The 19,030-nt window shown below is 35.9% G+C and overlaps 1 protein-coding gene across 1 annotated transcript; it reads left to right on the plus strand.

Moving 5' to 3' along the window:
* The first annotated feature begins 18 nt into the window (after positions 1-18).
* Positions 19-18,630, plus strand: LOC144360129 (neuronal acetylcholine receptor subunit beta-3-like). Its single transcript, XM_078013023.2, has 6 exons — positions 19-69; positions 14,015-14,154; positions 14,595-14,639; positions 14,908-15,017; positions 15,571-16,546; positions 16,814-18,630. The coding sequence occupies exons 1-6, from the start codon at positions 27-29 to the stop codon at positions 16,934-16,936; spliced, it is 1,437 nt and encodes a 478-aa protein (XP_077869149.2). The 5' UTR covers positions 19-26; the 3' UTR covers positions 16,937-18,630.
* Positions 18,631-19,030: the final 400 nt, after the last annotated feature.

The following is a 19,030-nucleotide window of genomic DNA, read 5'->3' on the forward strand; positions in this document are numbered from 1 at the left end:
CAGGTGGTGTGGATCTACGGCACGCCATGGAAAACTACAAGTGTATACTGGTGTTATTACTATTACAAGGTAAGATAACGTATATGAAGTTAATCTAATGACTGCAGTGGAGATGTCTATTTCATCATCCTAAGAATATATTGTATGCGTATAATACTGTCAGTGCCCCGTGTCATACGAGCCGGACGAGTATGTTGTCCTGTCGAACGGGCCATCACTCAGTCCAATACGACAACCGTACATTTCGCTGAAGCTTGGCGGAGTTGGGTGGAGTGAGGAATCGAGGAGTGCAGTGACTGTTATTGGAGTTGACATTAAATCGACAAACGTGACAATATATTAGCATGCATGGCGACCTTTCGCACACTCTCGTTTAACACAATCTGTTTATTCCCGCTCGTCATTTATGTTGCTTTTTTCGACATAAATATATTATCACAGACAGTGTGCTCGCCGAGTGTGCTACGACATCTTCGTGTTAGAGACGCCGGCTTTCGGTGACAATTTATGCCACAGAGTTCACGAGAGGAAGAAATTTGAAATATATTTTATTTAATTACATCCGTTAAAGAAATACCCCAGACCTCATTAAACACAAAATGAGTGCCGAATTATCGTTAGTGACATTGGATATGCCGCACATGTACTCCGTCTACCATATATGTTAACACACCCTCTACACATTTAGAAAACATCGTTTAATTATTGGCTATCATACTATTACAATTTACTATTAATTAGTACAGGATTCACCTACATAAGTGCAAATCACTACAGTGCTTGTATCCAAAGACATCACTGTTAACAGATAAATAACGACGCCTTGTGATCTACTTTTGTCAGTCGTGAATAATATGCCGGACTCTACGCGACCCAATTGTCAAGTTTTACGTTATCGTTCTTAGGGAAATTAGTCGTGATATGAAAAGAGCAGGATTTAATTTACGAATCACTTGCAGTGAATGTCACAGCTAACGGTGTACTTGTAAGAAAGGCAAGCTTTATTGTGAAATCAATGTCGAATATCAGAAAAAGTCAACTTAGATCACCCACCTTATGCACATAGTTCAAAGTAAGGCACGCAATGCTACTTATTCTGAACCACACTGTGAGACATGGTTGCACTTTAAAACTTGCCGAGAGTGACCACTTGGGGTAACCTCAACGGTTATAATAAGCTATTAAATTCACAGTGATTATAATTGGTGTAATACTACGTGTGGATATGTAGCAAATTGGGTTTTATGAATACGTGCGAATGACTGCAATATCCGTCCATTTAAATTGAAGACGGTTTTAAGAAGGTAAATGGACTGTCTCCTGAAACGTAAGCTCAGTATAGTTGGCAATTTGAAATCGGCTTTGTTCGCCACGCTCCAGCCCTACGAATTATGTCAAGTTACCGAAATTTATTTACCTAAACTTAGTTGGGAAAAACTGGAAAATAAAAACAACAAAATGTTAATCATACGTCGTTAATCATATTATGCCGTTAAAATATTTTACTGTGTTCCGGTATGTAGGGATGTACGTTTTGGGATATACAGCGTACTACACACACAAATGTGTTACGTTCTTCTCTAAGAGACGTTCAAATCAGTCAGGTAATAGATTAAACATAGATTACCATAAGGAAACTGAACAATATTCGTTTTGATCACCAAGTTGCGAACTGAATTTTATTTTAAACTAATAATTAAACTGAAGAAAACAAGATAAAAGTATCAACGTATTTTTTTTTTAAATTGAAATAATTCCATTTAATCGTTAAAATGGTAACACCTTGCCATTCTTAAAGACAACATCAGTGCTTCTATATTTCAAGGTCAAAACATCCCGGAATTGTATACCAACATGGTCGTCACGTTGTTGTGTCGTCTATGCCCACAACCACCCTCCACTTTCTATGCGAAATCTTTCTCTGGTTTCACTCAATGTCCACACGTGTGACTTAGTGACTGTCGATAACCACTTGCAGTCGTGTTAATATGTAAGTTATAGCCACCAGACATTGTCAGCACATGAAAAGTCTTCTAAATATGTGTACTGTGTCCAGCGGCAACATCACACAGATAAGAAATTGCAATGTGTTGTTTAGCATTACCATGGCAATAAGTATTGCTCGTGATGATGATAAGCCGCCATTGTAACCTTAGGTAATCTATTGATCCCAGGCCACTACCGTGACTATCTCAATGTGACATTGTTACTTTAAATAATACAATTCTTCTTAACTCCCTTCAAATAAGTAAGCACTTTGCTTAATCATTCCTCCATTTTATGGATGTACCAAGTTTGAGCAAAATCAATCGATAAACGATCGAGATCCGGTTCCGAAATGCCAAAAATGCATGATTTTGATGATTTTTCAGCACAAAACTGGCCGCCATTCGACCATTTGAATCAGATCAGGAAACAAATTGATGTGCATATGTATACTATGAGGTTATTGCGAGGATACCTCAATCTCGTAATAATCTTATTATTATACATCTTTTCCTTCCAAGTATACATCATAAGAATGCCGAAATTTGCCCCCCAAAATAGCGAAATAGCGTTTCAGAAAGTCTAGATCTTTAAAGGGGGCACGCCCCCGGACCCCCTAGTAAGGTAGCGCCTTCGGTGCAAGGTTGGTTGGCAGATCACTCCCCCTCATGTAAAATGTCGTGCCACCGCCTCTGCGAAATTCGAAAAGTTAAGAACCGAATCAGCGAACTTCTTTGTGTGGAGTCGGGTCAAACCTTGGTGGCAGCCTGAGCCATATTTGTTTGTATTATTAGAGGACGCTTACGCGCGTAATCATTCCAAATTTGGAATTCGCATTTCCTTATATGGTAGAATGAAAATACCCCGTAAAATACCGCAAAATTACGGCACGCTGTAACTTACGGTAACAGATGTATAACATTATTGTGTATGATGTATGTATGAAGTCCAGGCATGTCTAAGATATAGGCCCGAACGGACACACGGATGCACAGAAGTCAATCCACAAATCCTCGTTTTCGACAACAACAACAACAACAACATTTTAAAAATTTAAACACATGTAGATTAACTAAAACAAACTTAACTATCGAAAAATCATCTAGTGGGAAACTGCCGAAAATAAACTGAATTATTACTACTATTATCAAACTCAGAATGCATTAAATTATCTAGCTATATATATATATTGCAAACAATTACAACTAGACATACACATAGATTAACTACATAGATTGAAAGTAAATGTATTGATACCCATAATTCACAGTCAGCTGGCGTACACGTGATACAAATAAATGAGTCCAATCTACCGATATTTACTATATCAATGGGACAGCCATCTTGAATACGGCTTGAAACTAAATAAATGACTCTTTCTTTAGTTTCAATCCGTATTCAAGATGGCTGCTTCCATATAGAAAATATCGATTATTCGCATTTATTATATTATTACTTGTACGCCAGCTGACTGTTAGACTAGATGTCATCTATGATCGTATGATTTCAAAAAAACTACGAATAATAGACTAGTGAATCGGTTTGGATGGCCGTGGGTGGGCCTTAAGTACGGGACAGTCTGCACCTGCGAGTTCCCATGGTAATGTACTGAATTCATGGAGACAACCAATCAGTGATGACAGAAAACTCTGTGCCAAATGTCGATTTACTAGACCATTCTTGAGTCTATAACTGATCAACTGGCACAATACTTAAATACACTACTAAATCCACCCACTAACGATAACAAGAACCGGTAAATTACCAAATTATAACAAATCTGGAATCTCTCCGCTAACAGTGTTATAGAAACACTGGATGGTGACAGTTAAGAACGGCTTCATAAAATAAATTACGCACATACAGGAACTTAAAAAAGGACATGGATTTTGAGAACTATTTAGAAATTGAATAAATAAATGAATAAATGAATAATTTAAGCATAAGTGCAAACTTTCTGCACATAGAAATTTTCTGCATGTAATAATGGCGGAGTTGCAGATGCAGAACATTTCTTGTTACAGTGTAAGAGCTAGTAAAAGGTAGACCATTGCTTGAAAAAATAACTATGGCGACCAATATACTTTAATCGTGATAATTTAATAAATATTTTGAAAACAAATAAACAAATGAGCGGAGTAGATGCGTCCATCGATGTTTCAATATAGGAAAGAATTGTCTAAAACAAAAATTAACAGCTGCTTCCTAAAATATATTTATACCAATATATGTAAATCGCTTTTACATAACTCGTCATTAAATCACTGTATTTATTTAACCTCGTTTTATTGTTGTTTCTGTATTATTTTCATGTTATGATTGTGTATGCCATAATCTCACTGTGGATACAATAGATTAATAATATTATGATGTTTGCTCACATCACAACTGCTGCTCTTATTCCAGGAACACGAACCTGAATATACATGTAGTTTAACCATTCTATATCTAAGGTTTGACTTAATAAAACAATAGATTTACATTCTAGAACACATTCAAGTAGTTTATCTTTATAAAAGCCACTAAAATGGTGCGTGGTTGTCATAGCAACACAATAAATGATATATAAAGATAATCATGCGCAATACTGGTCCACTTGTCACGTTTGTGGCATCTTTACAATCGTCTCATTACATCACAGCAAGACAACTTAAATGTCAACTACTCTCGTCAACACAAAACGTGTCACAGGTCATTACAAATGAGTTGAATATTCAAGTGACGTAATTTATTTTATCATAATTTACCATGTTTTCAGCTAGCAAGTGAGTGGATGAATTACATTGTTAGTTACATGATACTTTATTCAATTACTACCACTAGACACCATCACAGTCGCTAACAATGCGCCGAAGAAGATTCACTATGGTTTGTTTGGCTATCCAATAGCGAATCAAATTATGAAACTTGACAGATTTGTAGTTCTTTTATATGACGTATTTGTCATTACATTCACAGATAATGATGGCTTAGTTTCCGGTAAGAGGGTCGATTTTCAGGAAATGAGTAGTCCGCAATACTACTTTTTAGTTGTAAAACAAACTTTTCAGTTGTTCGAAAAAGTCACGGTGTATGCAACGCTTTTCCCGCAATGCCAGCCATTGATGTCAAACCGTTGATTCGATTTGTATTGCCCTGGTATGTAACGTATATTTACGTCATTACATTACTAAAATATTATAATCTGCACAAAATCTAAAGTTGTTTCGGTAGAACACAACATGTTGTAACATGTCAGTAAGTATGAAATGACGCTTATGTAAGCACCTCATAATGACCCTTTGAATTCTGTACACTATTAAGTCGGAGGGGAATGGATGATTGATGAGCACAATTTTAAGAAAGTCGGACGAGAAATCCGTATCGTAAAATGTGAGCAAAATTCCTCATTGAAACAGATAAGACCCAAATCATGAAATAAATAGAGTAGTAATGTCACCTAGTATATAATAATCAAATTTAAAGTGAGCAAATTCGAAAAAAACGTGATATTGAAATACATATGCCGCTATTAATATTATTTGAAATCGGCAATCTTTAATCTAATTCAAGACAAGATTGTACTCATTGTTTACGACAAAGATTTTTTTTCTAATTTGGTGAGCAAAATAGTGCACACCCAATTCCACTCAGTACTCATGCAACATTTTTAATCGCCGGTAAACAAGTTACGCACGATTTAGTGCACATGTGGAACTTATCAAACTTTTCTATCGATATGTTGTTGAAACGGATCAATTGAATTGTTTTATCAAAACTCATGACCCGAAACGTCGTTGGGTTTCGAGCTACGTGGAAACTGGTATTCGTCTCGTACCCCCACTTAATCCATCATGTTGTATTTTTTCATATCTAATGTACTCATGTTACATTGCGCTCCTGTCATAGCTTATATTAATCTTACTAGAAGTTGTTAGTGATAAATGATACATTTATAGACTATTTGCGCTTCCGTCTTCATCACCAGATACATTACCCAATTTTTCTAACGTTTGATACAGACGAAATAAAGTTCAGAACGTTCCTATTGTCATACATGCTACATCTAAACAACCTACACGTAATGTGAGCAGTGTTTTATTATGCAAATAGTGAAATCGGGATATGTTTAACATAGAGCTGCGAACACCTAAGCTATGTCCATAATGGTACTAGGAACTTAGATTTACAAGTGAATTTTGTTTTGAATATATTGTTGTTAATATCATGTGCAATAACATTTAGTTATATGGATATTTAATTTTTCGTGATATTACGAACTTTTTAGCCCGTATGTCTGCATTGTATTCTGTATGTATTTTAATCCTATTATATTTTGTCATTCACCGTATCAACTTTGTATTGTTATCCAATATATTCTGAAAATACATGTAAATTCACTTCGATTCGATAATTTATTTTATTTTTTATTGTTATTTTGGTATATTTATTAAATATTATTGGTATAACCTGCTGTTATTATAACATATGATATATCTTTACTTCTCGGTGACATGACTTCCCCCTGGATAATTTAGGCTAATCACCTCAATTTCACAGGGTATTGTCGTGTAGTAGTTTGAACTCAGCTTTATTATTAAAACCAAAGTGTTAGATACTCGTATATAGACGAGTGTAGTATGAATGTGATGACTCTATAACATGTTTTGAGTCCGCGATATCGGAGAAGTAACCTCTCCGGGGTTGAGCAGGATTTCCTGAAAACCAATCATCATTAAAATGTAAACCACCAGCTGGGAGTATATATCATCGCAGAATTGATTCAGTAGTAATGTATATTTAAGTAATACGATGATTACTAATAACATTTGACACGACATTGTGACAGAGAAAGGAAGGGGCACAACAAGTCCCCGTCAATCTCTACCCACAGCCCATTTATTGCACCAACTAACCCCTATATCAAATGTGTTTTAGAAAACCATATGGTATTTAACTAGTTTGAGCTACAGTGACACACAGTAGAATGTGCGGCCCAATGCAATCTTCCTAACAAATGCAGTACGGCCGAAATAATACTAGAGATTATCAACTATATAACATTTTAAATAAAGCATGTACCGAGAGTATGAGTTCAACGGTTCCCACATCGTACCACGACAAGTTACAAAGTGTTAGAGCAATTTACATAATATCACACTTGTATCTCAAATATCTTGTGGGGACTACAGGAACGTGCACTCTGTTTAATGACAAAACACGTACACTTTTTATTTAGAGCCAAATTCTTTTTTTTTCACGTTGCAGCTTAACTCGATATGCCGATCAATGCTTGGTATAAATAATTTCGAATCAGTTTGACAAATACAGGTGTGAGTAGTTCAGACATTCCGACTAATTTTCACTTGGTTTAAATTTCTCTGATTTATCATTTCAGGCATATTCATTAGGTTTTAAATTAACGGTTTTATCATTTAGATAATGTGTTCTTTGCTCAATTTTACATATTCACTGGGTTTTAATTTAGCGCATTTTCCAGTTAGCGAAATAAGCAAAATTAAAACCCAGTGAATAATTATTTTTTTTACAAAAAGCGACTAACACTACGATAACGTCTTTTCGTTTTCGACACGCAAAAAAATACTGTAACAATATTTTTACCGAGTGAAATCAATCATATTCCTAAAAAGGTCTTGTATATACATGAATTGTTACGTATATATTTTTGTAATTTGATTGAGCTTGTTTCAGTCATAACTCAAGACAAATAAAATGTAAAAATATAAAGTACATGTATATACAAAATATCTTTTTTTCCCTGAAACATACTTGTGTAATCAGTAATTATCAAAATTATATTTACATGAATTACATACATGAATTATTCTTAATATATTCCTGGATTTTCCTGTCAAAATCAATTGTTTTCATGCCCCCCCAAAAAAACACGAAAGAATTTAACAATGTCGAAAACGGAAAGTCTTTATCGTAGTGTTAGTCCTAAAATGGTCCTTTGGCAGCCACCTGATGTATCCTTCCCCAATGACGTCCAAACGACCCTTGCAAATATACATATACTATAAATTACAATCTATACCATCATTCATGAATTAAGTTTATGAATTAACAGTGAGTGATTGACCGAATTAAATGCTTTCGAAATAACTAAGAAAAATGAAATCAACCCTCGACCTTTATAAACAATATAGATATGAGAATCATCGCAGTTGAACGACCAGTGACACAGTCGTGTTAACTTCCTGTGCAATAGATGATTTACAAGGAATATCTGCCCTTACGTTACAATATACGAGTTTGTTTGTTTCTGTTATTCTTGGTACTACAGACCAGGATGTCAATATACCTAAGCAATGTTCTCCCTCTCATCAACATCTCGCTAACTGTGTTATGTTTGTCTGAATTTTTAAGCGTTCCAATGTAGTCATACGAAAACGGGTATTTTACAATGGAACTGAACGTGTAACTATTTTCGATTAAAGTTTTTTCTAATAATGGTGATCAATCCGTACTGTATCCATTACATGTCGGGTGAATGTTCCTGCAGAACACATCTGTGTTAACGTGTACATGAAATAGAACTGAGCCAAAGTCAAATTGCATGGGTACTGGTACTTGTATATACAACTGGTATAACTACCGCCACTGACCATTTCACTGTTAATTTATTCACATCGATTAGTTGATTGGTATTTGCCACGATTTTGATTTGTTTTGTAACCAATCCATCGGCCAATATGATAAACATAATCTTCGCTAATCTAAACATTAATCATAATGACGACATGTTGTAGAAAAACAAACCGGAGGTAGTCGACGTGGGGGTTGAATAGAACGTTTGTGGAGATCAGAACACATCACGTGCAAAGCAATGTAATGGGATACTGGTCTTTCACGTCGTCGAATCTACATGTACAATTGCGAAATTAACCTGATGATTATAGATTATACAGAAACACAAAAGTGACTGTCACGCGAACATATATTGTGTCGTGCATTGACATTCTAATTGTATAAAGCATTAGTTGCTGCACTGCTAGCTACAGTAAGGTTTCTGAAGCAACACACACACAATATGGCACAGAATATAATATTTCGTAAAGTAAACAAACAAACAATGAAATTATAAACTTGGGTACTGATAAAACCAAACAAACACGAACATAACATATCGCATGTAGAAAACGTGGTTTTAGCAATGGTGCGCGCTTTTATTTTCTCGCAAATTCGATACCTGGGTCAAACATCTACCTTGTTCCTAATTGACGAACCGTTGCTACGCAATTGTTCTGGCGATCGCCAGTTTGGTTTGACTTTTCTAAACGTTAATGTTGTAGTATGTGATTGATTAGTCAATGCCTGGACAGTGTTACGCGTTAATGATCGTTAATGATCGTCCGGGCGCACATACATATATATATGCAGTAATATATATTGTTATCGGCTGCACACTAGCAAAGTTGGGTAAGCAGTACAAATGTAAGTCAATCGCCGGGATAATCTTTACACACCACCTATTCACAAACATCAGCATTTAAATTAAACTTTATTCCGGTTATTATACAGCATATAATTATAGACATTCATACTACACTGACTACTTGGGTATTATTTATTTGTTCTCTCTGAGACATGAACAAGGTCCACTCATGAGAATACATGGATATATACAATAATATCACGATAAATAAAATAGCCAGATTTTGTTAATATACATACTCATGTTATTTCAAAAACACGCAGTAGCGGTTCACATTTTCTTTCACGCTCATCGCATTTCAACACGATCTCAGTTTGATGATGTCTTATATGAGAGGAACGCTGTTTATTTTGTTTAATTCGTCTGCGTCTGCGTCCTTTTCATTTTGACGTTTTCATTTGTTGTTGTACCGTTTGAAGTACATTTCACAAGCCGCCGGGAGAAGACCCCCCTCAAAGTCTAAAAGTAAGCTTACTACTAGTATATTCGGTTATTTGTAGTTTTGTTCAAGTGTTATGCTTGAATTTGTTCCAAATAAACTAAATGTTTTCAAGACTTCCACGTATTCCAAATAAAACTTTTGAATCGTTGTGTGATGGATTTCTAGAAGAATGTGTTACGAACGAGGAAGGAACAAATGTCAAACTTAATGGCATGCTTAGACACACAAATATGTTATTTAACGTACTAATACGATTTTTATACTAGTCAGACTAACCATCGTGTCTGGAATTGTAATATCGGTACGAACCAAACATAATTACAGATAACAATACTATATATCTAGCGTAACGGATACGTTACTATAAACAAAACTCAAATTAAATGTTCGTACATGATTGAGAGCGTTGTTTTTAGGGTTAATGACATTTAAAATGTTTTGATTGTTCAGAAGTGTATGTGCATCACGCTATTAATAAGTCGGAGCTTACTCTACAGGAAAGAGCACTCCGTACACTTGTTAACCAATCTTTTGATTTATCGATCTGTCTTCTTATGACAACGAGAAGAAGTATTTTTTTTTATTTCACGACAATGAAAGCTGAGAAGTTTTGAATGACGTCAGCACAGTCTCTAAACAATTATACACAGTGCATAATATGGAGATTCCGTATAATTATTTGTTTGTCTATTCAATATTTATGTATAATGTAATAATTCTTGCTATGTATTCCAAAAGGGGATTGTTTGTGCCCGTTTTCTGTATTTAAAACTCATTTTTTCCACTAATGATTGAGCTGCAATATTTGAACAGTCTCTAGTCAAGAATGGCTTAGTAAAAAAATACAAAAAAAAAAATATCACTCCGAGTGCCCAAGAACATGCATCTATACCTTAAATACGTAAGCGTATATGCTTTGTTTAACTGTTATCACGACGTGTTTCTGTGTTTTCAACGATTTTAAGTCGAGTTCAACTATAATTGTTGTAAGTGTATTTGTATCGGAGTACTAAAACTACTATAACTACTGGCAATATATATGTACAGACGTGGAACTAACTTTTAGTTCCATTTTACAGCCATAGGTTTAACATTATTTGCTACATGTATGCGTTATCAAGATAATTATTTAACATGACATTTATTGCGATTGCACAATGTAACATTATTCCACAATTAACGTAATTTATTTTCAAACCATTAAACAACTCGTTTTATTCAATCAAATGATATGATTGTTGACCGTGCCAGGAAAAAACACTTATGATGAAACGTAGGTTTCATTATTTATTTTTAATGTTAATAGTTTAGCTGGCCCTGGCCCTGCCGTACCACAGTGATCACTGTCCATTTCATTCCGTACGGTGTTCATTCAGCGTGCTACGATTGTACAAGCACGGAACATTTAGCGTCATTACCCGATAACACACAGTTTATTTGCCTACAACCCACATGTTGTTATAACACAAGATTTAACAATAATTCTCCAATGGTATGTGTTCCAGTAAATATGGTCAAGGCACACACGGTACTCTTGATATTGGATAGGTCAATACATAATACCTCGCACATGTTAAGGATCCGTTACATATGAAGTACACCAGTTCCCCTGGAAACGTACCAAATATACGGAAACTTGACCACACCACCAGCTATCGTGTAAACTTGACACACAGTTTACAAGTATTTTTTATTTATTTTGTAGAAAAAGGCATTTAATTGCTGCTCATACGATTACATGTACTCAACGACAAGGTAGAAATCATATAAAAATAAACAAACGTGAATTTTAGACAGAATGACGACTATCTCATATCGTTTTACCAGGACAAGACCTGTAAATAAATGTCCTAATGTATATTTATTAATAGTTAGAATACTTCTACTCGGTCGCTAACGTAATTAACAGACTGTTTTGGGACCGAGATCAGGTAAGAGTGCGAGGCGCACAGAGCCGATCACTGTTATTCGATCGAGGCCCCAACACAGACCGTTAATAACGATAGCGGCTGGGTAGAGGCACTCTAAGGGAGTGGACCATGAGACACTCTGTGGGTAAGGGCAGAATTAAAAAAAAATGCAAAAATCAAAACCATGAAAACATTCTGCACGCATAATACCCAGGGAAAAATATTACCCCACAGAAAAAAAACAGCGAATTCATCACTGAAAAATAGCACAACACTAAGTGAAGGAAAAAAATAGTTCGCATATTTTTTCTGCCATCGCCCCTAGGGTTTCTAATGGTCTATCCCTAACGAAGTTATATCGCATGTTTTTGGTGTTTATGCTGCAGCCACATCGAGGACTGTGTGTTGTAGAGTGGACATTCACACGGTTCGTCGATCTGGGAATTGTAAGATCGAATCTAGAGTGTTGCTGTTCGAAAAGTTGTACTCTCCACTTGGACCAATAGAGAACAAAGTAGTTCTGTAAATCAGCCCGCGTGCTTTTAAACGAGGACAAAGAAACTAGCATGGAGCTGAAAAATAGATTTTAGCTCCATGTTCGTAGTAAATTAGCTGGACGAAAATTCTTCTGTTTTCTAGTATATCAGAAAATAAATACCATTCTTAGAGCAATGGGGACAAGGCAATGTTAAAATAATAAGAGTTAAAATAACTAAGTTTTCGCAGGGTCTGGTTTGACAGTTTTTATTCCTTCTGAATAAGATCACCGATTTCAAACACAAATCCACTTTGCAGCTTAAACGAGTTCTGTGTTCCCAATTGACAATGACACCATGCGTCAAATCGATACAGTAAATAAATGGAACAAAGTATTGTTAGTACAATGGTTGACAGTCACTACTTAATGGTACCATGCTGAGTGACGTAATAAGTTTCAATATTTGGAATTAATATTATTGTTGGATAGACTGTTTTGTTGTTTGGTGGAAAGTAGCATATGAAGCGATACGTAGATAAATATTGTATTTGATACAATACAGCGTTACAGAAAGGTAGCGATGCACACATGTTTCGTAGACATGAAGGAATTCAATATGTAATCTTTGTCATCATCAGTTCAAATCAAAACGTCCATGTAGTACACCTAGCAACACTGGATTTGATAGATATATATCTGTTCTATTTTTTATAGAAGAACCTTCCCAAATAAAAAAAAATTCTAAAATTAAAAAATATAAGAGGTAGTCACTAAACCATGTACTTTCACACTCAAGCAAGAGAATAGACATGTTGGTGAACTAGCCTTGCACTGTGAGTGTTTTATTGTTTACACTCCAGTTTTTTCACACAAATAAAAAAAATTAAAAAAAAAGAACTGCAGACCACACTTCTTTATATTTTTTAGTGGGCAAGCCATGTTTCCACATACAAAAATACACATAATATTTCTATTTAATTTATTTTATTTAAAAAAAAAATATTTTAGAAGCATAACAATACAACGACTAGATTTGGTGTCACAGTTTGCTCCCAATTCATACTGGAATATTGCCAGCAATAATTAATAAAGCTTGTTCAGAAAACCATTTATTCCCGACATCATATTCAATTACTAGTAAATAACAGTAAATAAATAAACATAAATCATTTTGATGCGTGGTTTTTAGACGACACTGCCATATCGCACAGATATTCAACACCACCATATCGAATTTGGATTTGGACCATACCATTTCAAGCTGCAGGGTGTCTAAACAATGACTTCACAAACAATAAACACATCTTCCACCCACCACACAAATTTTAGCCACAATTGAACAACCAAGAAAGCAACAAATATCAGGCTGCATCTTGAAAACAACGAGATACCGCATTACAACCAGTCATTACAAACATGAAATCCTCCACCCCTCCCAGTACACCCTACAGCATTAATGGTTCCTATACTCATTTGCATCTATGTACAACAAGCTTAGCCAATAGATGCACCTGACTCATCAAACTTTTGACCAACCACTCATTCTAAATATTGTTGTGTGAGGGCGCTATTTACTATTTAGAGGAATCTTTTAAACGAATTAAACAGATATTCATCGATGTATATGTTATTACTTGCGGACATCAATAATTTAACTAGCTTTATGTTTTTCTTAACTTTACATTCCAATCCAATAAACGCATATAGTTTTCTCATTTCTAACCAATTCGTGTGCTTTTTCTACCGTTGTACAATTCCAGGCGTCACTGCTTCGTTTTATGAAGAGTCGCTACAGAACCACCTATTCACAAATTACAAAAAGTATGTCCGTCCTGTGGAGAACCCAAACGAAACCGTAGTGATGAATTTTGGTCTAGCAGTTACACAATTACTCGATGTAGTAAGTATACATTGTAACTCATGCACGTCATACTGTGTATAAATCACGTGACTTGTAGTAACGTTTCCTATACCACGCTACATAATGAATGTATACAAGGTACGCATTAATAAACACACCCAGCTTAGCCAAAATCAATGAGCACACCCAAACGCAACTTTAGCAACAAAATATGTTTCTGGTTATTAAAAGGTACGGCTTGTACATCAACTTCTTGTAATTCGCTTTTATCATGCTGAGGCCATTGCTGATTTTTGTTCTGTCAATGTGAAAGCTTGGCTTGGAACGCAAATATTCAGCAACGGTCGCGGCATGACACAAGCAAATTTAAGCTGGTTTCATGTCAAGGAATTAGCTGGGAAAGATAATTTGATGATGTATACCTATGGCCTTCGTAATTAAATAATTTGAATATTAAAATCATGTTATTTACAACACAGGACGAGAAGAACCAGATTATCACTACAGGCATATGGATGGATCAGGTACGATCTTCTAAGCTTCATTACTGAAAAGTTTAATGTTATACTATGGTCCTTCTGGTAACCGTTGTTATACTAACTGACTTCGTGTTTTCTTGTGAACTACCCACTAGTAGGCCCACTGGTGTATCCGATATGTCAGCAAATAATATTCTGTAACTGGTGACTCGAATTGGTCTGGAGACTTTCAGTCCAGTAAATTGAGCTCTTTGCCCTTTTCTTTGTCAATGTCTTTAGTAATATACTTAAACTAATTGTATGTCGGTTTCAGTATTGGGCAGACTATCGTTTACAGTGGAATTCGTCAGATTACGGGGGTATTGAGAGTGTCATCGTGCCATTTGAATGGGTTTGGTATCCAGACCTTGTACTTGATAATAGGTATGTAGTTCGCAATTATACACTATCTGCAATACAATACATTTATTTGGAAGTGGTTCCACCAACGTGTATGTAGACATTGATATCTCCGCGATATTTTGTGTATCGCAATATGTTGCTGGTACATCTTTCATATCTCCACGGCCTTACGTGAATCGCAATAGGTTACTGGCGCATCGTTGATATCTTCACGATATTACGCAAATCGCAATATGTTGTAGGTACATCTTTGATATCTCTGCGATATTACGTAAACGGCAATATGTTTCGGGTAAATCATTGATATCTACGCAAATAACAATACTTTGCATGTACATCATTTATATCTCCGCGATATTACGTAAATCGCAATATGTTTCGGGTAAATCATTGATATCTACGCAAATAACAATACTTTGCATGTACATCATTTATATCTCCGCGATATTACGCAAATCGCAATATGTTGTGATACATCATTGATATCTCTCTGTTGCAATAGAGGCGCTACAAGAGTTATAATGTTAATGCATGAAAAGTTATAATAGTATGTTAATGTTTGTGTCATTTGCAGTGCCGATGGTGATTATCTACTTCCAACATGGAAATATGTTACTCTTTACGAGGACGGTCAGATCTGGGTCACTCCGCCAGGAAAAGTTCAAAGTCCGTGCTCGCTTGACGTGAAATATTTTCCATTTGACGAACAGTTTTGTATATTGTCATTCGGACCTTGGGAATTCACGGCATTTGAAGTAATAATGAAACCAATTAATGACTATGTACCCAAAGAAAACTACATCGAAAATGTGGAGTGGGTATTTTTCAATTCCAGTGTGGTGTTGATAGCGGATGTCGACGAATGTTGTCCAGATGAGGCGTATAGCACAGTGGAGTACACACTTGTCCTACGAAGACGTCCTCGATATTATATTTTAAATATCCTGTTTCCGTGCATCGCAATGTCAGTGCTTACCCTCGCCGTGTTCTACCTGCCACCCGACAGCGGAGAGAAGATGACACTCAGCATATCCGTTCTTATTGCACTTTCAGTGTTTAGCCTTCTAGTGGCCGATATAATGCCGCCAAGCGCAGACTCTTCTCCATTGATCGGAAACTATCTGTTATTTATCATGACAACGAACGCATTCTCAATATTTATGTCAGTAATTGTATTGCATTTCAACCACCGTTCATGTAAGTTTTACAACATGCCACGCTGGATTCGCACATATTTCCTTTGTTTCCTACCAAAGTACATAGGACTGGGTGACAGGGTGCCAATGGTTCCGCGAAAAAACTCCGTTGATCCGTCGATCGACGAGAAACTGGAAATAGTTTCATTGGACAACGGCCATGAAACTACCTTTACTCAGGCTGAGAAAAAACAAAATGAAAATTGCGGACTGACAGTTCCGAAGGCGATGCTTGGTAGCACGGTATTCAAATACGGTGAAGATGAGAGTAGTTTCAACTCGTTTCAAAAAAAGGTCGTGGCTTTTATCGAATACGTCTCTAAACGGATGCACAGGAAATATATAGAAGAAGAGGTAATCAATCAATCAGTCAATCAATCAATCAATCAATCGACACGACATGTCATTCTTTCTTAAGAGTGTTAAACTAAACAAACGTTTAACATATATTTTGAGCAAAACATTGAGGGCGCAAACAGATTCATTGCCACTGTCACGCACACACAAGTTGTCGAAACTACCGAATGCAGTGGGACATATTTGAGACATATCATTAAGAATAATGTACGTGTATTTTGAAATTAATGAAATTCATATAGATTTATATAATTTCATTTACAGTTAGAAGACGAATGGAAGCAGCTGGCTACTGTTGTGGACAGAATTTGCCTCATAATATTTTTTCTCGTGAATGTTGTTGGATCATTGATAATTCTTCTCAACGCACCTGGGATTTACAGATGATGATTGACGACAACAAAAATGACAATACAACAATGCATTATCACCGTGAGAGTTGTCCTGGCAACTTAACAATGCATTCACCCAAACATAATAATGAGGTGGAAATGTCGATTAAAACCCCCATTATTAAAGTATATTGAAGCATAAACATGTTAACAACTTTTTAGGACCCTTGCTTTAAACACAGCTGAGGCTTCTCGAACAATCAAACTCCTTTGCTGGACTTCATATACACTAAATAGTCAAGATTTCGAGCCTAACTTAATTTGTCAAGTGAAATGTCGTGCCATGAATTCTGTGTTTGACCTTTATACGTATTTGTTGAGATGACGTAACAACAAATATGTAACACATACCATGTTGCTAAGTAACAAACTGGTAAGCTCACACAACGGTGGATGCAACAACCACGCTGGTCATTGTTATCTGGAATCCGATGTCAGGCACTAGCTTTTAGTCCATTTCAGTTCATAAATAATGTAAACAGTGCTGTGTAAATGTAGACTTTCCGGATTTTCAAATCCATAATTTCTTCACTAGGATCGGATTCTGACTCTTACCACTGAACCAAATCCGCTGCCTCGATACTACACCCCGGCAGATGCTGAGTGCGCCCTCTATGGTAATACTAGAGATATTTTCCACAATGCATTGTCCAGCCAAATTGCTCGTTATAGCTGCATCACGGACAAAAATTTCCGAGTTACAGATTGAGTTACCATTTCACATTCTGATACATAAGGGTTAAATATCCAACTAATCAGATAATTCAAACTACCGATTTGTTTCCCCATATTCACTCAGAAACACAGATGAAATACGTACGCGCAGTTATATTCGTATGTACGTTGCAATAGATATGCTGTCAGTATAATGTGAACATTGCGGTGTCTGCGTCAAATACGCATGGTAACTGGATCAATTGATAGTCTATATAAGTAGTCCGACCAACTGTAGATTATGAGAACTGTGGAAATGCCACCAAAAGCCTAAGAATAAGATCTATGCATTTTACCGTGGTAAAATACGCGACTTTGCGATAGAATCCCGCACGGGCTCGTGGGGGAGTATTGTTCATATCGAGGTCACGAAACCGCGCGATTTGGACGATCTACTGAGACCCAAATTTACTCATTGAAATGTGACCAATGCACCACATCTAATTTCGAAGCGCTGACGAATCGTATAGAAAATGTTCGGGAGTATATTTTTCAATAGCGAATCGCAGAAAACAGAAGGAGTCAGCTGACGGAAATTCCGGTCTCTTCTGAAATTCCTAAACTAGCTGCCTGAAAAGCAATTTTTACCTCATTATTAGGGTTGAGTGACTTATCATGGCGGCATTCCAAATATTATATAACTGTTATTTTAATGTTATAACGGTTGGACTTCTGCATAACAATATGTTTGTTGTTATTATTATTATGGTAGTTTTATATTATTGTTTTAATGGTGATATAATGATGTGGTATTGTTAGTTTAGCGATGCTGGTAATATGACAATGGGTCATTATTATTGTTCTAGTCTAAGAGAAATTTTATGTTGAAAACACTACTGTTTTATTGGGTTAGAAAAATCGATTATAATCAGCATGTATCATACTGTTTATCCATCTCCATAACTACGTGTGTTTTGCATGGTTATTCGTGTATTGAAATTAAATAATTGTATGCATTGGTTAGCAAGGCAAAAATGTATGTTATCTAGAAAGTAAAGTGATGTGTGTGTGTGGGGGGGGGGGCGTTGTTTACTACAAGTCACTTCGAGCAGTGTTGTTTGGTCAGTAAGTATAGTTCCGAGGCAAGAGCGTTGCCTGCAGTTTACAATGCTTCATCCCAACCACATGACATTCATAAAAGGCAAACACTTGTTCGAAAAGTAATTACAGCGATATCTTGACAATTTCCTACGTGTTACACAGGTTAATGACCGGCATCGACACAGTTACCTTTAACAGGGACATTCATGACAAAGTGTATGTGCTCATCATTGTATTTTTGTATATTTGTGGCTGTGCAATCCAGATTACAACATTGGAATTGCTTTAAAAATGAAACTGAATTGAGTTACCACAACTTATCACCGTTTATTTG

Source organism: Saccoglossus kowalevskii, chromosome 10 (assembly GCF_978046115.1).
Source record: "Saccoglossus kowalevskii chromosome 10, keSacKowa6.1, whole genome shotgun sequence".
NCBI classification, from domain to species: Eukaryota; Metazoa; Hemichordata; class Enteropneusta; family Harrimaniidae; genus Saccoglossus; species Saccoglossus kowalevskii.

Coding starts and splice junctions, on each gene's coding strand:
- LOC144360129 (XM_078013023.2), top strand. CDS start 27: ATGGAAAACTACAAGTGTATACTGGTGTTATTACTATTACAAG. Junction 14,155..14,594: donor TTACACAATTACTCGATGTA/GTAAGTATACAT, acceptor TTTACAACACAG/GACGAGAAGAACCAGATTAT. Junction 16,547..16,813: donor GGAAATATATAGAAGAAGAG/GTAATCAATCAA, acceptor TTTCATTTACAG/TTAGAAGACGAATGGAAGCA.